This window comes from Candoia aspera, chromosome 2 (assembly GCF_035149785.1).
Source record: "Candoia aspera isolate rCanAsp1 chromosome 2, rCanAsp1.hap2, whole genome shotgun sequence".
Lineage (NCBI taxonomy): Eukaryota > Metazoa > Chordata > Lepidosauria > Squamata > Boidae > Candoia > Candoia aspera.
The window spans coordinates 51,023,113-51,044,483 of record NC_086154.1 but is presented as its reverse complement, the minus strand read 5'-3'; the positions used below and the strand labels follow the sequence as shown (position 1 = coordinate 51,044,483).

General features: G+C 40.5%; 1 protein-coding gene across 2 annotated transcripts in view; it reads right to left on the bottom strand.

Moving 5' to 3' along the window:
- Positions 1–9,982: 9,982 nt before the first annotated feature.
- Positions 9,983–21,371, bottom strand: part of FAM120A (family with sequence similarity 120 member A) — a 73,476-nt gene continuing 62,087 nt past the window's right edge. For both annotated transcript variants that reach the window (XM_063291805.1, XM_063291806.1), the window contains 4 exons: positions 15,470–15,607; positions 13,985–14,126; positions 12,442–12,538; positions 9,983–11,878 (listed from right to left, as the gene is read on the bottom strand). In XM_063291805.1, the coding sequence (XP_063147875.1) occupies positions 11,567–11,878; positions 12,442–12,538; positions 13,985–14,126; positions 15,470–15,607 (689 nt within the window). In that variant the 3' untranslated portion in view covers positions 9,983–11,566. The remainder of the gene's footprint in view (positions 11,879–12,441; positions 12,539–13,984; positions 14,127–15,469; positions 15,608–21,371) is intronic.

The window sequence follows — 21,371 nt, the reverse complement described above, 5'->3', positions numbered from 1 at the left end:
GGCCCACACAGATAGACCTCCAGGATGACCTGTCCCTGACCTGGTCCTTCAGGTCTTCCATCCCTGTTGTAATGGAGTCCATCCACCTTGCTGCTGGTCATTCCATTCTTTTCTTCCCCTCCACCTCTCCCAGCATGGCAGATCTCTCCAGAGAACTGGGTCTTTTGTTTACAGTATAGTAGGCTGCTCTGAGGGACGGGGCATTTTGGGACTTTTCCAGAAGCAAATGGTTGAATTCCTCATCCAGATGAGCATGCCATCAAACGCTATTTACTGAAATTAATGAAAATAAATAAAGAATTGAAGTGTCAATTATGTACTTATTATCATATTGGGTTTACCTGCAAATGTATACTTTTATTAGAGAATGTATAATGCATTTGTAAAGCTAACGAGTAGCACCGCAGCAATAAATATCATTCCAGGGCAACACAAGCCCGTGTGTCATAAAGTTTGGCGTACAAAAATAGTAATTCATCTACTGCACATGACATGCAAGTCATTTCCAGCATGAGGGAGAGATAACAACGTAAGTGTCCAAATAGGATAAGGAAGTCCACATTAGAAAAGAGGATAAACTTAGTCTCATCTTGTATGTCACCAGTAGGGCCAGACCAAACTTCCATCAAGCTCAGCTTCCAGTTGTCAGCCCTTGACAATTGGGAGCACAATTGTTGAGTTTTGGGGGTGGGGAGAGCTCCTTAAAACTCTTCATTGCAGTGCCTACTGCATTTCCGAGCACTTTTCTTTGCATGCATCACTTTATAGAAGTGCAACAATCATAAAAATGTCATTGTCTGGGTGATCCAATGAAATGGAATGTGAATCAATTCATAATAAAAATAATTATGTGAGGAAATGAAAGGTTTCACCTGATATTCTGTAACTATAATCAGATGTTTCCAAAATGATCTGAAGCAACTGTTCTTCTAAAAAGGAATGCTATCTTATACTGTCATACATCGCTCTGTGACTTTTTTTTTTGAAGCAGTGCTAGCCAAAATACGTTACTGAGATAAACCCAAACTTCCCAGTCCCCATACGTGAATGCTTCAAAGAGGTAAATGCTAGCCCTCCAGACATTTGATAAGAGAACGCTGTCAATTTGTCATCCCTCCTTTTTGTAAGCTCAATTTTCAAAAGAACAAATATGAAATCTTTAGCTGAGGCTGGCAGGGCCATCCATGGGGGATGCCTGGCACATGTAAAACAGGGGTGGAACTTTGATCCCGTGGTTGTGTCCACTATCTTGATTTTTGGGACACCTCCAGACTCACCTGGTGACTGGGAATCCTATTCTAAAAATTCCCTGCCTTTAAACAAACTGCAGTTACCAAAGACACGCTGTTCTGCTTTGTAGCTTGGCTGTACATACACATCCTTTTTATGGAATTGAAAAACGTCAAAATAATTTTACCTTATTAATGATGGCATTTATACTAGCTACTAATTGGTCATGGAGGAGCTTCACATGTATTTAAAAACATAAATCAAAGCACTCTGCCCTTGGGAACTGTTAAGTGGCAGCTGTAAAAATGACACCTTAAAGGCTAATCTCTTGCAGTTTTCTGGTTGGCATCAGCTTCTGTCCTTCCTGCTTCATAAAGCAGACTCTGATAATGCTCGGCAGCCCTCTTCAGGTTCTGCGTGAGCATTAATGCATTTCTAATCTATGATTCTTCATTATTTTGTTTATCCATTTATTTGAGGGATTTTTGTACTGCTCTTCCATGAGACCCTGAGATGTCTTACCAAGAGTCATGGCTTGGAGCTGAAGAGTTTAAGAGGATTTTAAGTTTTCAAGGATTCCTCTTTGCCTTTTCTAGCCTTAAGTGCCAGCTTTCTACCTTTTATAATAACAGTTCATCCTGGTCCTTTTAACAGCTGTCAGTCTGATGTTGAAAGTATCAGAAATTTTCAATAATATTCCATTCTGCTTGAAGTTAAGAGGTAAGCAGTATGGGTATATGCTATCCCAATGCCCTTACAAATAAACAAAAATGAAGTTGCACTCTGAAAGAAGTATGTGGAGTGCAGAAGTAGGAATGAGAAACTTTATTTTATTCTATTTACCATTTTTCCCATCCAGCTTTAGTCCTCTCTGTTGTTTTTTTTCCTGCAGAAATCTAAAAGTCTGTTTTATTTTGTACTCTGTCAAGCTTTGGCTGGGGGATCAGTAGCTGTCATCCCTGGAAAATGAGGATCTTGAAAGGGTAATTCATGCTGTCATCTCCATGTGTACAGACTACAGGTAGTCCTCATTTAGTGACCACAAATGGGACAGCAACTCAGTCATTAAGTGAAGCAGCTGCTAAGTGAAACTGCAACTGTGCTTAAGATGTTACTTCAGCTTTCCTTTGCTTTACAGACCTGTGAAGGTCGCAAATGCAAGGATTGGTAGCAAAGTTACTTTTTCATCACTGTCATAACTGTGAACAGTCACTAAACAACGCAGTCACTAAATGAGGACTACCTGTACTGCAAAAGAAGACCACCAGGAAGCTCCAGTTGGTATAGAATATTACTGGCAGCTCAGTTATTGGCAGGGCTTAACCATTAGGAACACGTTACATTGGTGCTCAAGGCTCTGTATTGATTACCAATAGGATTTGGGTGCAATTCAAAGTGCAGGTCTTGATATGTAAATGCTATATGGCTTTGCTCTAAAGGTAACTTCAGTTCTGCCTCCTGCCACCCAAACTGTCTTGTGTAGTATATACAATCAGGAGAGAAAATCCTGATAATCCTGCTTTCTAATGTTAGAATTTTCAATATTTCATTAATTGGTTTTGATATTTTAAATAAAATAAAATAATATTACTTTGAAAACTACAGGCCGTAATTGGGATCCAAGTAATACATAACTATCAACAGCAGTGGTCAGCACAGTATCAATTATAAAATAAGCTTAAAAGTTACCATAAATTTTATCTAAGCTTTTGAAGATCTATTCTAACAGATGCTTTAGAGCTAGAATATTAAGACTTCATGTTAAGAGAAACCCCAATTTTGAATATGGTACAAGACCATATCTAGAACTGAAATCCAAAAATGGTTTCAAAATTGAGTTAAATTCTGTTCCAGATTCACTTTTGAGATATTAAATTATTTTGAACATTGAGATGTACTCCCACAATGTAGCCATTCTTTCATAGAGGGAATTATACATATTTTCTAGTAGAAACCATAGAGTAACCTTGTAGCAGTTACCATGTACAATTGATGTATATTTTGTAGGAATATAAGGTTTAGTAATTCATTTAAAAAATAAGCTGGAAGGAAATTCATCTTTTAGCATCTATTTCATTCTGGTATAAATTTTTTAAAAATTTAAATTTTCTCCATCTTGAAGTATCCGCTGTTATATTTTTTTCAAATCTGTGAATAATTATTTATAAATAAGTCTTTATTTTTTGTGAAATAGATTCCTAGGTATTTGACCTTTTAGGCATTGATGTTGAACCTCATTATTTGGTACAAGTATTGCTTTTCTTCCTTTGTTAAGTCCCATGTTACCATTTGAGTTTTACCTTTATTGATTGGATAACCTGACACAGAATCATATAGCTGTATATATACCATTACAATTTTTAAAGAAAATTTTGACTATCAGCACATCATCAGCATTTATGTACTTGAGTTGCTAATTTAATTTGTGAATTCACATGCAAACTTCCTTTGAAATCCATTATTTTGCCATGTTCCCCTATTTCCGAAAACAGTGGAAGAGGCCTGAGAAATGGATTGCAGCTTTTGGAGTGCAAGGGAACAGTGCAGTTGTAACTGTGAGGTCCACAACATGGGTCAGAAACATGCTCCACCCGGTTTATTTATTTCTTTTAAATTATGGCTCTAACATCATTTTTAGCTCTGCGTATGCCAAATAATTCTTAGTCCTCTCTTTAGAAGCATACTTACCCACCCAGAATAAAAACCAAGGTAAGCCAGACTAGTAGGAAATACCATGGGGAACTAGAGGGGACGTCTGAGACCATCCTCACCTATCTACTGGTTAAGCACATTTTGGGACTGGCAACAGTCACAGTGGCAACCATTATGTGAATGGACAATTCCAAGACTGCCATCATAGCATACTTTTGAAATACTACAAGTGTTTGCTAAGTTGGGGAACCCTGGTAGAATTATTCTACTCACCTAAATCTCTTGCAGAACAGGATGTGGAAATGTTAAAGGGCTAGCAGTCCATAGACCACAGACTTTGAGAACCTGTGTAACCACTTCTTTTTAAAAAAATACTATTCTCTTGCTTATTGAACAGTGCATCACATTTTCTGAGCAATATTGTAGTGAGACTTCTTGGAAACAGTGTATTGTAACAGAGCAGAAGTGTTTATGTGAGCAGAGATAAAAATCAGTATTCAGATTATACAGTAGAAAGTAGTGCAGATGTTGTTGTTGTTCATTCGTTCAGTCGCTCCCGACTCTTCGTGACTTCATGGACCAGCCCACGCCAGAGCTTCCTGTCGGTCGTCAACACCCCCAGCTCCCCCAGGGACGAGTCCGTCACCTCTAGAATGTCATCCATCCACCTTGCCCTTGGTCGGTCCCTCTTCCTTTTGCCTTCCACTCTCCCTAGCATCAGCATCTTCTCCAGGGTGTCCTGTCTTCTCATTATGTGGCCAAAGTATTTCAGTTTTGCCTTTAGTATCATTCCCTCAAGTGAGCAGTCTGGCTTGATTTCCTGGAGTATGGACTGGTTGGATCTTCTTGCAGTCCAAGGCACTCTCAGAATTTTCCTCCAACACCACAGTTCCAAAGCATCGATCTTCCTTCTCTCAGCCTTCCTTATGGTCCAGCTCTCGCAGCCATATGTTACTATGGGGAACACCATTGCTTTAACTATGCGGACCTTTGTTGTCAGTTTGATGTCTCTGCTCTTAACTATCTTATCAAGATTTGTCATTGCTCTTCTCCCAAGGATTAAACGTCTTCTGATTTCCTGACTGCAGTCAGCACCTGCAGTAATCTTTGCACCTAGGAATACAAAGTCTTTCACTGCCTCTACATTTTCTCCCACTATTTGCCAGTTATCAATCAAGCTGGTTGCCATAATCTTGGTTTTTTTAAGGTTTAGCTGCAAGCCAGCTTCTGCACTTTCTTCTTTCACCTTCATCATAAGGCTCCTCAGTTCCTCTTCGCTTTCAGCCATCAAAGTGGTATCATCTGCATATCTGAGGTTGTTAATGTTTCTTCCAGAGATTTTAACTCCAGCCTTGGATTCCTCAAGGCCAGCTTGTCGCATGATGTGTTCTGCATACAAGTTGAATAGGTAGGGTGAGAGGATACAGCCCTGCCGTACTCCTTTCCCAATCTTAAACCAGTCCGTTGTTCCGTGGTCTGTTCTTACTGTTGCTACTTGGTCATTATACAGATTCCTCAGGAGGCCGACAAGATGACTTGGTATCCCCATATCACTAAGAACTTGCCACAATTTGTTATGCTCCACACAGTCAAAGGCTTTAGAATAGTCAATAAAACAGAAATAGATGTTTTTCTGAAACTCCCTGGCTTTTTCCATTATCCAGTGGATATTGGCAATTTGGTCCCTAGTTCCTCTGCCTTTTCTAAACCCAGCTTGTGCATCTGGCAATTCTCGCTCCATGAATTGCTGAAGTCTACCTTGCAGGATCTTGAGCATGACCTTACTGGCATGTGAAATGAGTGCCACTGTTCGATAGTTTGAACATTCTTTCATGTTTCCCTTTTTTGGTATGGGGATATAAGTTGATTTTTTCCTGTCTGATGGCGATTCCTGTGTTTTCCAAATTTGCTGGCATATAGCATGCATTACCTTGACAGCTTCATCTTGCAAGTGCAGATGAGCGACGTAAATTAGCCTGACATCTGTTGAGAGACAAATTCTGCCAAGTATAGTTCTAGGAAATTCTTGACTTGTCTTGTTGACAACTTTCACCTTCAGAGACTGGAGGAAAGCACCAGAGGATCAGCTATTCTTCACTGGCACTAACCCAAAAGACATAAAGGTAGTAGGAACATTGGAATAAAATGACCATGCAATGCTGGAATTCTTGATTTTAGGGGAAACTAAGTTGAAGTGTGGTTGGATTTTTTGGATTAAAAAAATGGATTTTAATCAAAAGAACAACTCTTAGTAGGATTCCATGACAGAAGAATAGGAAAATGAGCTCATGGTAGCAGCGTTCTCAAATTTAAATTAAAGTTCTTAAAAGCAACAATTACAAACAACTCCAAAGGGTGGATGGGGGTGGGGGGAAGTTCTAGCAATCTAGATAATTGTTCAAATAGATAAAAAGATGTTACACAGAAGACCTCCTTTTCTATCATTCTGGAGTGTAGAACATAGAACAGCTATTTTAAGTCACAGGAGAGCAGATTCCAATTAAATGTCGGAAATCATTCAACAGTAAAATTAGCCAAAGAGGTGAAAGCTTCCCTCTCGCTTGATATGTTCAAGTGGAAGTTTGGATAGCTATATGATGGCAACACCTTACTGAGCACTTGACTGGAAGACCTAGGCAAACTCTAAGATTTCTTGTTCTATTATTGTAATGAATCTACCCACTCTAAAGTATGGGTAAGCAGCTTGTTATTAATTCACTAGGCAGCATTTTAGTGCTGCCCGTCCACTACCAGAATGGTGGGAACAAGTGGAATGCTTTTCTCCTTCACCTTTCAATGCCATCTCAGAAATCTGCACCAGATGGTTGGTGGAGATTTGCTTCATTGCAGCTTTGAAGCAAAGGACTAAAACATTATGTCTGCTCCAGAAACAAGCAGTTCAGCACAGTCAGCACAAAAATAGCTATTAAAGTTTTAACCTAATGCATACACACTAATAGTAACTATTTGGGGACAATGGAAAAGAGCAGGAGGTGTAGAGAAACCCAGAGGTCGGGGGAAAACACACAACTGAGGATCAGGAACAATACATGGAAGACCGTGGGCACAGGTGCTTCGCTATCTTTAGCAGTTATTTCTTTCCCTTCCTGATTTTTCTCCATCAACCATAGCCAGAAAACAGAAACACACTGCACTTATTTTGTCCTCCTATGGGTTTTTCTCTATCAGCCTAAAAAAAGTAGAAAAATGACAGAAAGGCACAAAGGCAGACTAATTCCAGACAATTATTTACCCAGATAAAGAAACAGCTGCCTTCTCTTGACAATAAAGATGAGATTCTCACTACCAAGCACTTGATTAGTTATAAAACTGCTGGCATCCCCAAGGTGAACACTTCATTTTGGAAATGGCAGCTGCTGCTGAATAAATAAATTCATTTTCTGTCTGAACCCCCACGCACATTTGTTATCCTCCCTCAAAATGAGCTCCGCAAGGTAAGATGGGAAGCTGCTGAATCAGGAGGCTATCTCCCTTACCTGGAATGTTTGCATGTTGGCCTTATTTTATTAAGGACCATTAGGAATGTTGCACTATCCATGGCACTTAGACATGAGTGAAGAAGTCCTTTCCTGGTTTGCACTGAGAATACCATAACTTTCCTATTGGATTAAATACAGGACCACCAGGGCTGTTGTTAGAAATGGAATCAGAAATTGAATGTTCTCTTAGCTCGAATTCCATAGCAAATTGCAAACCACATGTGCTGATATGACGTTATACGTCCTCTCAAAATCACTCGTTATTTTGGCAAGAAGTTTTATGCCACATTATGGAACTCGAAACTAGCAGGGTTTATTATATGAGCATTCATTGGATTTCACAGGGTTCTGAATCCTGATGGTGGAGAGGTCACATGGAATTCATTTTTATATTCCAGGGTATTCAAGGATTTTGCAAAACTGCAACTCCAATCTTTTGCTCTGAAGCACTATAAAAGGTGGCACCACAATGATTATGTTGCAACAGGAACTTTTATGATTTGCATAAATATTACAGAGGGGGAAGAGTGCTGATGACCATCCGCTATCTCTGCTCTCAAAACAAGTGCCCATCAATTGCAAACTGACAACTTGGAAGCTGAAAAATTTTAGTATCTGCTCAACGTGGCTCTACCTCATTGTTATTAGCATCTTTATTTTTAGAGCTCATCATAAACTACTAAAATTGATGACGTTGAAGACTTGCTTCAAATTTATGTGAAAAATATTTATGAAGTTATGAGAAAAAAAGACCAAGGAAAATTGGCAGCATTATATGGCTGTCAAAGGAGCAACTAAGAGGGCTGTTGCCAAAGCCAAGGTGGAACACTACCAAGAGCTATATGATCCTCTGGAAACAAGAGAAGGGGAGAAGGACATCTACCACCTGGCCAAAGCACAAAAGAAGGCCTCCCAAGACATCGAGCATTATATGTGCATAAAAGACAAGGATGGCAAAAGACTTCAGGGCAAGCAGGAAATTCTGCAACATTGGCAAATCATTTTAACAAGATCTCCGATATTGAATTCCTGCACCCAATTCCGGTGGGCACACCAACCTATGGACCAATTTTGCCCATTATTACGATGCAAGTCATTAATGCAGTAGATAGTGTGAAAAATATGAAGGCCCCAGGACTTGATGATCTATCTGCAGATTTCTGGAAATTGCAGGAATCCGATATGGGGATACATTGGCTGACGGAGTTCTTTAATGCTGTAACAAGTAATGGCTGTGTACCAACTGCTTGGTCAACGAGTATAACAATCCCCATATTTAAAAACAAGGGCCACCCAGCTGACTGCGCCAATTACTGCCCAATTCGCCTCTTGTCCCATAGTATGAAGATCTTGGAAAAAAATTTGGACCAGCACATTTGCAATGTTGTCCAACTCACTGCCAATCAATGTGGCTTCGTCAAAGGATATAGGACTACCAATGCCATTTTTGCAGCTCCCCAGCTTAGAGAGAAACACTGAGAGAAGACCCAACCATTGCACATTGCATTCCTAGACTTGGAAAAGGCTTTTGACTGTGTTCCACACCAACTGATTTGGTATACCCTTCGTGATCACAGGGTGTCTGAATTACTCATCAACTGGGTCAAAATGCTATACAAGAACACTAGTAGCGCTGTGTGATGCTCAGCTGGCCTCTGACAGTTTTGTGGTGGTGGTCGGAGTACACCAAGGCTCCATGCTGTTACCACTCCTATTTATATTAATCATGGATACCATCACACGAGACCTGCAGCAAAATGCACCCTGGACCATACTCTACACTGATGTCATGCTTGCTTCTACTACTAGGAATGAACTGCAGTGGCAAATACAGGCATGGAATGACCGCCTCGGCCACTTTGGACTCCACCTGAACAGAAAGAAAACTGAGTACCTAGAGACTGTAACCACCCATGAGATGCTCCAAATGGAGAAAACTTAAAGAAGGTGGATATCTTTCGGTACCTTGGCTCCCATCTCCAAGGTGATGGTGGCATCAGTGGTGATGTGTGAGAGAGAGTAAATGCAGCCTGGCTGCACTGGTGAGAACTCACCAGTGTGCTTTGTGACAAATACCAACCCGTCTCAAATCTAAGATCTGTAAGACGATCATTTGCCCTGTGGCACTGTATGGAACCGAGTCTTGGGCAGCAACAAAGGGTATAGAGAGCTGCCTCCATGTTATGGAAATGCGTATGCTCCATTGGATATCGGGCATCTCCCTGCTCAATCACATCACAAATGATACCATCCGACAACAACTAGGCATGTCATTAATTACAGAGAAGATGAGAGAAAGCCGGCTTCGTTGGTATGGTCATGTCCTTAGAGCAGAACCTTCCACTGTTGCCAAAATAGTTTATCATCTTAAAATAGATGGCCAGCGGCCACATGGGCAACCAGAACAGAGGTGGCAAAACACCATCAATAAGGACATGCAAACTGAGGGTCTGCGCCCTGAGAATGCGGACGATTGGGCAAAGTGGCGCTTCAGGATCTGAAAAGCAGACCCTGCGATAATGGGAAAATGCTAAGAAGAAAAAGGAAAAAAAGAAAGAAAAAGAATTATTGAAAACACAAGAAGACACTATACAACAATGTTATACTAAAAGAATAAAGATTTTTATTAAGCATTGTAAGTTGCATTCAATAGCCTTCAAATACACCACACCACAATCCATCTACAACCAATCAAACCCAACAGTAGTTCATTCTTGCACAATCCATGAGTTGGGGCAGAACTCCCTTCAACTTACATTAAGATACCTACTTAGCTCTTGCGGGCAGGGAATGGGGAATTACACCTCATTTCTGATCACTAATGTGTGATGAAGAGCATCAGGAGAATTATATGAAAACGAATATAAAGAAGTGATTCTGATTCTGAAGTACATTAAGTTTGGAAACACTAACAAAAACATCAAAATGATACAGGTATATTTGCTTATATTAAATTCTTGATGGGAAAGTTCTCAAGAACAAGCCATTTGTTTCCTGCTACAGAAGGGGGGTATTTCTTGAAGATCAAAGCTTTTTTTTTTTGTTTTTCCACAGAATTTCATATTTGCTAATATGAAGGCATAAAACAGCAACAGAGAACAATAATGCATACAGCAATGAGTACACCAGGGTAACGTTGATATTCAAAACGGCTAGATAATTTTTTTTTGTTTTAGAATAAATGCAACAGAGGTCAATAATCACAAAATTTTAAGGTTAGAGCAAGATCAGTCAATGACTAAACATAGTTAACATCTTTTATAGGACTATTACTGATTATTAGCTTTTTTGTTGTTTTGCAAATGGGCACAGTACTTGTAAGAATGGAAGAAAGAGGACAAGAACATGCATAATATTAACTACACACTTTAAAATTATGAACCATGCAGAAGTTTAGCTCAAATAGTAGTACTAATGGTCTACGTCTGATTCAAAAACCACATAGTTCATTGATCACGGATGCATGGTATTAGTCACAAAAAGTATCAGAACACATTGTGTTTCTTTTGAAAAGGTCATTTGCATCTTCTATGATTTTCAAGTTAAATCCATTTTAACTTGCTTGTAAAGTATTATGATGTATATTTAAAATCAGCAGAACTCCAATATTACTCTATAATTTTTTATTTTGATAGTTTGCACATTTTAAACATAAAAAGAACCACATCAACAGTGATGAAATTTAAGAAAAGAAAGAACTGTGGTTGTGCCTTTCCCCCCCATAATCATGAAATCAAAGCCTTAAGGAAAGCTTTGTGACACAGTAATGCAAAATCAAATATAATGGCATACATATGGTGCCAAGTACTAAAAATTATATTTTAAGCTATATATACTGAAAGACTGCCAAAATTTGTTTTTCTTTTTAATATATTTCAAGAAACAAAAACTACGAGCTTTTGTCATAACCAGTTTAAACTGTGTGTATACTTCATTTTAAGTGCGGGAGTCAAATGCTCTTCATTATCTTTTATTTTTATTGTATTGTAGCATTTTGACTACAACTGGTTAAAACTAAAAATGTGTTCTTTAAATCTCTGACATCCAAGAGGGATTCGAATTTCCAAGTCCTCATTTTTCTCTTGCGGAAAGGAAAAAATGTACATAACTGTAGGCTCTCTTTCTTTCCAGATATTCCTAATCCTGACCCTTCCAACATCCTTCACCCTCTATAAAAAATAAGTTTACTCTTCTTTTTTTAAGACAGTAGCCTCAAGAGCATCATCTTTATGGCAAACACTGTCTGCATTTAGTGCATTTAAGTGAGGATTTGTATTGCACATTTTAGAGTCATTACTCAAGGCACTTTCAGACTGGTTGGAAGCCCTGACATCCGCTGTATTCCCATTCATTTGGGAAGCTGGTTTCTCCTCATTCACGATGCCATTTTCAGCCAGGGATCCTTCTGAAGACACAATAGAGGACTTGCCTTCCTCTGATTTTGATTTAAGTTCTTTGGCTACTTCCTCTGCTGAAGCAGCATAAGGAGGTTTGCCCTGTTTTTTTCCCCCAAAATAAAAATAGTTAAAAAAAAAACAAAGAAAGAGATTAGTTAAATATAACTGAAAGAGTTACCAACTTAGGCAAATTACTGAAATTCAGCATTTCTTGGAATTTTTTTACACAGAATATGATGCCTGAAGTTTTTTTAAAAAATTCTGTGATGCTAACAATAATTTTCAGTCCAGGAAACTGTGTTAATAACTCTCATTTGCTAGCCAGCTATTTGCAATCCACATCATCGGGTAAATTGACTGGCTGAATACTGATAATAAAGTATCACCATTTGTAAAACAAAGTTGTTTAAACAATTACTATACATTCCAGTGGAGAATGTCCAGGTTAATCTAACTGGTTACTGTGGAAATAGAATACTAAACAGGATTAGATATCACCCCACAATTTGGCACTGCTTTTTTTATTTTTTAATGAAAACCACAAGGAAAATGGATTTGTTAACGCTTTGTTGGCCAAATGCGCCTATTTTTTAAAACAACAATCCCAATGCAACATTAAGTTACATTAACAAAAACAGTTGATCCGTGGTTTTGTTTGTTACCTGAAGAGCTCCCTGGTTCTTATAAGCTCTCCCGTAGTATCTTCCTCCTCGGCCAAATGTTCTTATCACTGGTGTGGAAATAACTCCTCTAGGACGTCTTCATAGAACCAGAAAAAGATAAACACATTTAAACTTCATAAATTTCTCTGGAAATACAGTAGAATTCAATTTTCCATGCATAACCAAAACGGCAGCTGTTTTTCTGTATTTTCAGAAAGCAACTGAAACGTATTATTTTAATAGAATGAATTCTAACTTTGCAATATTTCTTCTCCTTACATTATGCATTTCCTACTTGCCAGCTAATTAACCTAGCAACAGAAAAGTTTACGTTTATTTGAATAATTGTTGGTAATACATTTTGTATTGGAATAAAATCAGGCTCGTTGCTAGAACATATTCTTAAGCAGCCTTAACTGTAAGATTTGAGTTGAAGAAACTTCCTCTGAGTAGATTCAATTGTATTTCTTTATTAATTCTTAATTCCCACTCAATTTTGTGATCTCACCCTAGCTTTATTATATTTCTCTAATTGCAGCAGGGTTAATTTCCTAATTATACTAGCATTAATTTCCCAATTATAATGCAATGTAATTTTATTTAGTTTTTGGACTTACATGGCTGCCCGTATCAAATATGTGACTCTGGGCAGCAAACAATAATAAAACCACATACAAAATATCACATAAAACGCATAGCAACCAAGGAAAAACTTTTAAAGATCATACAATCCATACAATCAGGAAACAGGCTGTATCACACACCGGGGCCCCAGGTTTGAGCACAGAACCAGGTCTTCAGGGCCTTGCAGAAGGCCAGTAGGGTCAGGGCAATCTGATCTCTGGAGGGATGGTACCCCAGAGGGCAGGCTCTACAGCAGAAAAGGCTCTCCTCCTGGGTCCTGCCAAATGACACTCCTTAGCAGACAGGACCCGGAGCATGCCTCTCTTGCTGGGCCAGATAAGATGGGACAGGATTAACCCTAACTCTCCACCGAGGAGGGGCTAAGGTGATCTGACTCTGCCAAGAAGCCGCCCCTTGCTCTCAGGGATGTGGACTGAGAATCTGCATTCTCTAGAATGTGTCTGGGATGGACTCTACATTCACAGTAATGTAATGATCTGTTTGTACCTTGTTGTTACTTAGCATGAGACATTATTTTTTAAAATTCTCCCAGGACTAGATTGCCTGTTTTGTCTTTCGATATTGGTATACAACAATAATTTTTAAACCTTAGACAGTTTTCAATAAATTCACAGTCAGCCACGTGGCCTTCTATGTTGAGAAAAGCTTCACAGATTTATGCTAACTTCATTGTCCCATGAAGGAGGTTCACAGGTAAAACCACTAGTAGTGACATAGCAACCAGCAACATCTGTCTTTACTTTTACATTCTAAGAAAATAAACAGTTGAGCCAATACCCTGCAAACCAATGTTTGCTTACTGGACAGTCACCACTGCTGTATCATAATCAAGTCAAAATCCAGCAGGCATCTCCTTTTAATCAATCCAAACATAAATGCAATGTTAGTTTCTGCTTACCCCCTTGGTCCTCCAACGGAAACGACCTGCAGAGGAAATGGCCCTCTGCTTCCTCCTCGACCACGTCTGCTTCCCGCCCAGTGGCCCACTACAGTGCCGGCTATTTCAAGCTTCCCTCCCTGAGAAGGAATGGGTTGGACACCTAAACCAAGATTTAAAAAGGTGTTACTCTGTGATGGAAATTTAAATGGAGGAATTTATTACCTTGAAAATTAGTTTTTCTTTTAAGAGTGAGTTCTTGCACATACCTGTATAGGCTTTGTGTCAAAGTAGGATTTAGGGCCACTGAGATCAGTGGCACAGCAAGTACAAACAAAAAGCTGCATCCAATTCATTCACTGTTGTGAAATGAATGCGGTACAATGAGTTTATGATTCTGAAATCACAGTTGGGTAAGCTACTTCTAAATGACCTGTTTTGGATCTAAAACTTTCCTGCCCCAACAGAAACTTCGCTTCCACAACCCCCATCTAGTTGTAAATAAAGAGCAGTTTGGGTTTGCTGGCATGTAAGTGAATAACTAGGGGCTGCTAACATGTAAACTTGCCAGGATTGTCCTGTTATTTCAAAGGAAGTATTTGGATTTTTAACCTGGTTGTTTCAAACTTTCCTACTGAATAACTTGGAGGAAAAAAATCTGCAAGTACAATTTTCAATGGTGCTGTGAGAATTTCAGATGTTTAATATTTATCAAAAAGGAAAGTTGCATTAACTAATATTTAAAACATTGAGACAAGCTACAGATGCATTCTAAAACCTTCAGAAAGCTTTTCTTACAAAATGCATCTAATTTTAAACTTGAATATTCGTATCTATTAGTACAATTTGCTACTTTAGTTTAGAGCAATCATTTCCAAAGATCTAAGGAAGAAAGGTTAGCTGAACATGACAAATCAAGCTAATAGCAAAAAGGTTAAAAGTAGTTAAAACCAGAAGTAATATAAATTTACTAATGACTACTGTATTGATATAGTCAGAGAATTTCATTCTTCTTTGTATTTTATTATCTGGTAACAGCACACTAGCTGCTACATTAGGCTACTAAGCGCTAGATAGCAAGTGCAGCATCTAGCCAACTTGGCCTGATCTCAAGTTAAGCAAGGTTAGGCTGGCTAGTTCATGGATGGGAGACTATCAGGGAGCTGACAAAGAACCTCAGCAAAAGACTGTGGCAATCATTCCACACCACCATGAAAACTGCATGGCTGTAATCACCAGGGCCTGAGCTCAGTCTGAGGACATCCTTACCTTTAAGTGACATTAAATAGATCTTTGATTTAGAGGGCACATAGGAATCTGTGAAAATTAAAATGTAGGAATTTCCTGTTCCATCTTTTCACAAAAATACACTGGAGAAAATGGGAGAACTCTTTCTTTGAAGTGTGGTTTTATTTTGGGAACACAAACTCATACCATGAATATTGGAAAGCTCAGGTCAGTGCACGGTTGCTGTGAGCAATAAGGAAAGGGGATTGGTGGTATTACCGCCCTGAAACTTGCTAGTCCTGTTGCCATCGCCGCCAGAGAAAGCTCCGGAGTGTCCTCCTGTGGCAGTCACTCGGAAGGTCCGATAAGCGCCTGCTGCAACCGTTTCTCCATAAGGGCCCCCAAAGCCATAGACCCCTGTGGAAGGGAGGGGGACAGAATTGCGCCATGAACTTAGCCCCTGACTTCAGCTTCTGATAATATACTAACTGAACAGCAACATCAAGTCAGAAAACCTGTCAAGCTAGAAACAGAGGAATTTGCTGGATTCATTATGTATTCACAACTGATGCTAGAGCTCATGCTTCCTGATCAAATGTTCCCAGAACAACTGATTGGATTTGCATGCATGAATGGAGTTAACACGTGTTGGGACTTGTGGGTCAGTGGAATTGGGAGGGGAACAAGCCAGGAGTGTGAAAGCATCTTGTTTGGACTATCTTTGGCATCCAAGGTCAAGCTGCCGAGCCACTGGAGACATCTGCATGGAGCTGAACTGACTGGCACAAAGAGGGGGGCTGCATGCCTGAGAAACGGAGGGGGTTTGAACTCATTGGGTGGTTTAACTTGGGGAAAACACGGGAAATTTGCGAATCCCAGTTTGACTCTACCTGGAGACATTTGTACCCAGAAGAGAATCCCCAAATCCTACAGGATGTTGAAGTTGGCATCTGGAGATGCAACCCAACCGATTGGGGAAGAAGGAACAACGACTCAACTGACAGAACCAGAGGCGGTATCTGAGTCGTTGGCTGAATCTGATGGAGATTCGGAAACAGAAGGAGCTGAGGGAATCTCCATGCCTCTGCAAAGCTGCACTGCGGAGGTAAACACGGAGCTGATTACTCTAGATGACACTCGGGGGTCTAAAATGGCAGCCTCCTGGCTCCAACCACCAGGTCACCCAGATCTTAAAGGCGTGGACTGGGCACCACCTGGTGATCAATGGCGAAGCACCCAGGATTGCAGATGGAACAGAGGCCAGTCACACTGGCTGTCCATCAGTCAACAGATGTGCGACCGAAGGGAACGAGATTCTGCCCTAAGGACCCTTAGGGGTTGAACAAGGGGTTACCCCTGAGCAAATGCTATTCTTAGAAGCTCGGGTAGCCTCTATGGAGACAATCCTTCAAAACATCTCACTATCATTGGATCGGGTATTAAACCAGCTGGAGATGGAATCCAGCATTTCATCCAAAAGATCAACTCCCGAGCCAATCCCTGGCTCAAGGCGCCCATCCCCAACATCAGAGAGCAGGAAAAGCAGCTGACCTCCTGTAACGTGGGGCGAGCCGCTGACAGGGCACGTAAGTCTTCCCCCCCTCAAAAGGAGGGCCCCATGAATTATATCTGAAGTTTAATGGGGACCCCCAATTAGCTTTTTTCCTAACGTGGGGGCCTATATGGAAGAATTCAGGGCCACCTTCCCTACGGAATATTCAAAGGTGAATTTAGTAGGGTCTAGGCTGAAGGGACCAGCAGCTGATTGGTTGGTGCAACTGCACAATGCAGCAGTGCCCGAACTTCGCAACTTAGATGATTTCATGAGGGCTCTAAGTGTCATGAGTAAGGATGGCGAGCAGGGGGCTCCCATCCAGGCTGTAAAGTGCATGCGTAGTACTGAGGAATTAAGCAACCATTCAAAGAGACACAGATCAGGCCCGCCTTAGCCTTTGGGGTTTATATGTCTGGGTTTTTCCCACGCTTATTCAGTTTGTTAGGATTCTGTTTATGTAGCAGTAATAAACATTAGAGTACTATTCCTCGTCTCAGCATGTGTCTCACTGTTAGGACACTAAGAAACCATTTTGAAGACCCATTAGTGAAGCTCCAGGCCAAAACAGCTCGCCAACAACTTAGACAAGGGTCCAAAACTGTATCAGAATACGCTATGGAATTTAAAGCTTTGGTTGGAAAAGTAACCAACTGGTCGGAGTCTACCAAAGTGGATTCCTTCAAAAGCAGACTGCAACCAGAGCTGCTATGTTGGTCATTAGGACGAGGGGACCCCAGCATCGTGAGAGAATGGATTTGTCTAGCGGGGGAAGTAGAAAACACCCAGTTCCAAGTCAGATGGCAAGTGTGAGCTCAAGCCATGGGGAAAAACATGGGAGCCCCAGCCAGTTCACAAGCATTGGCGAGAAAGCAAAGTCGACCATGGGATGAGGAAAGAGAATGAGTCAAGAAAGGGTTGTGTTCTAAATGCGGGAAGGACGGCCATCGAGCCTCAGATTGTCCCCATTTGGTGACGGTCACAACCACAAAGGCTGGGAGCAAAACAGTGAAATCTCTACCTGTCACGTGCAAGGGGACTGCGGCTACTGCAACTGCCTGTAGAGAGGAGAATTTATTCTTTTCGGGGACTCTGAAAAGGAATCTGAAGATGAAAACCCTCAACCGGCAGGAAACTAATTGTGCCTGCTCTGAATTGCGCTGACAGGCAGGCGGGGGATGATGGGCGCAAAGATCCACTGGTAAGTGATGATTGTCCAATATTGCTGGTGGGGTTACAAATAAAAAATTTAAGAACCAACCGCAAGGCTGACTTAATAGCCATGCTGGACTCGGGGTGCACAATGTGCTTAATTCATCCTGTCATAGTAATGGGGTTGGACTTAAAAGTGAGAAAGCTGAAGCAACCCACAGTGTTCACTCAACTGGATGGACCAGAATCCAAAGGGGGCCAGTGGAATATTATACAGAGACTATAGCGATGTGGGTAGGCAGCCATAAGGAGGCCTTACAATTTATTGTGGCACCTATTGCAAACCCATGGAATAATTTTGGGGTTGCCATGGTTACGGAGCCGAAAACCCCATACAGATTGGGAAATTGGAAGTTTGCAGTTCCAGGATGGATTTTATCTGGGATTACCCAAAGAGACCCCATCCCCAAAAAGTGAATTTGCAGGTATAATGATCAAAGAAAGCCCCTCTCCTTCTAGTGAGCACAATCTATTAATCCCAAGCCAATATAAAGAGTTTGCAGATGTATTTGATGAGAGTCAGACCAATTACCCCCACATAGAAAAACGTACTGTGTGATTGAAACTGATCTGAACGCCAAACTCCTTAAGCCCAAAATGTATGCGATGTCCCAAAAGGAGATGGAAGGACTTAGAGAATTTATTGACAAAAATTTAGCCCATGGGTTCATTGAGCCCACCAATTCACCAATGGCTGCACCCGTATTATTCTGCACCAAGAAAGATGGCTCATTAAGATTATGCACAGATTACAGAGGATTAAATGGTATTTCCACCTCCAATCAATATCCTCTCCCATTGATGAAAGACATGCTTGCAAGAGAAAGATTTTTATTAAACTGGACTTAAGAGAAGCATATTTCCAGATTCACATTTGGGAAGGGAATGAATGGAAGACTGCTTTCAACTGCTCCTTGGGGTCCTTCCAGTACAAAGTCATGCCATTTGGGTTGTCTGGGGGCCCTAGAGTGTTCATGCATTTTATAAATGAAATTTTACAAAAATATTTATACAAAGGGGTCTTAGTATATTTGTATGATATCTTAATCTACTCAAACAATGAACACGAGCATATTAAATTGGTCAAGAAAGTGTTAACCAAACTTTGTAATGCTCAGCTATATGCTGAACTGTCAAAATGTGAATTCCATAAAAAAGAGCTAAACTATTTGTGCTATACAGTGTCCACTAAGGGAACAGAGATGGATCCTGCAAAAGATCAGGACATTGTGGCATGGGAACTCCCACGCATGAGACAGTTACAAAGTTTTCTTGGGTTTGCCAATTTTTATCACCAATTTATCCCTAATTTTGTGCAAATAACATTGCCTTTGACTGATTTATTAAAAAATGAAAGGGAAAGGGGAAACTCTTAAAGTCACAAGCCCCAGAGCATGGTTAAATTGGACTGGTGAATATCAAACCATCTTCAAACATCTCAAGGCATTTTTTACAGCCGAACCCATATTGAAACATGCTGACCCTGAGCAACCATTCATAATCCAGGTAGATGCATCAGATATGGTGGTGGGGGAAGTACTCCTACAAAAAGACCCTCACGGCACCTTGCATCCCTGCACCTACTTGTCTTGTAAATTCACTGATACTGAGCACAGATGGCATGTGTGGGAAAAAGAGGTTTTTGCTGTAAAATCAGCCCTTATAGCCTGGTGGGCACCTTTTAGAAGGAGCTCAACACCCATTTGAAGTTTGGACTGTTCATAAAAACTTAGAAGCCTTACGCACACCTAGAAAATTAAATGCCAAGCAGTTCCAGTGGGCTCAATTTTTTATTTGGTTCAATTTCACGCTAACTTATTTTCCAGGCAAGAAAAATTTTTTAGTGGATGCTCTCTCTCGCTTTCCTCAGCACAACAGCCAAGAGAGAGAGATTATTGATAGTTTTTTCTTCCACACAGCTGGGGCTAGCCACCGTGACTCGCAGTCAAACTGAGGCAGAGAAAGTGAAAGTGCATACTGAGTTGCAACAAGAGTTGTGAGTGGCTCTCCAATCTGATACTTGGTTGCAAAATAATAAATCTACCTTAACCAAACAAAATGGGTTCTGGTACTCTGCTGAGAAACTGTATATCCCTGAGCCATTACGTGCCCAAACTAAAAACCTGGTCATTTTGGCCTTGTCAAAACCTTGCACTTAATATGCTGCCAATTCTGGTGGCCCTCTTTACAAAAGGATGTCAAAGACTATGTTGTGAGCTGCCCTATTTGTGCTAGATCTAAAAAGAAAGGTGGAAAATCTCAAGGGTTTCTCCAACCTGTAGTTAACCCTTCTAGAACACGGAAACAGATTGCCATGGACTTTATTGTGGACTTACCTGAAAGCAAAAACAAGACAGCCATCTGGGTAGTTATAGATTTGTTCTCCAAACAAGCCCACTTTGTACCGTGTACTAAGATCCCTACAGCTCCCCAATTCGCAAAGCTCTTTCTGCAACACGTGTACCGATTACACGGATGTCCTGAACATGTGATCTCAGACTGCTGAATTCAATTCACTTCAAAGTTCTGGAAATCTTTTTTAAAATTATTTGGCACCAAACAAGCATTAAGCTTGTCAAACCATCCACAAATGGACAGATCGACTGAACGGACTAATTCTACTCTCGAGCAATTCCTCTGCTGCTACATTAATTATCAGCAGGACGATTGGGTTGACCTCCTTCCCTTTGCCGAGGCCACTTATAATAATGCTGTACATCAAAGTACTGGACTCACCCTCTTCCAAGTAGCTAATGGCCAGGATTTCGTCCCTATCCCCAAACTACCACTCTCTCCACCTGAAAATTTCTCTGCAGCAGACTGGCGCAAAAAGATCACTTCAACTTGGCCAATCACTCACAGCCTCCTGGTTTCTAGCCCGTTGCCTTAACCACTAGACCAAACTGGGTCTCGAGTTTACCTTTCCACCAAATTCCTCTGTTCTCCTCAACCCTCAAAAAAGCTAGGACCTAAATTTATAGGACCTTTTCCTATTACCAAAATCATTAACCCTGTCACTGTACAACTGCAACTTCCAAACAATTTAAAAAGAATTCACCATCTTTCATTGCAGCCTTTTGAAACCACTTCGTGACTCGCCACGATGGCACCCTACTTCATCTGTACCACTTCCTATTATGATTGACGGCGAACAACACTTTGAAGTTCAAGAAATTTTGGATGCTTATAAGCATCACGGCTCTTTACAATACTTAGTTCGCTGGAAACATTTCCCTGATAACGAAGGGGTTTCTACTAATCTTACTGCACCTACTTTACTAAAAAAAATCTATACTAAATACCCTCACAAGCCTACTGCTTAATTACTTAATTCTTCCAATTATCCTATCACTTCTTTTTCTTTCCTAATTGTGTACATAGTTGTCATTTTTTCTAGGTGGGCGGTATGTCATGTTC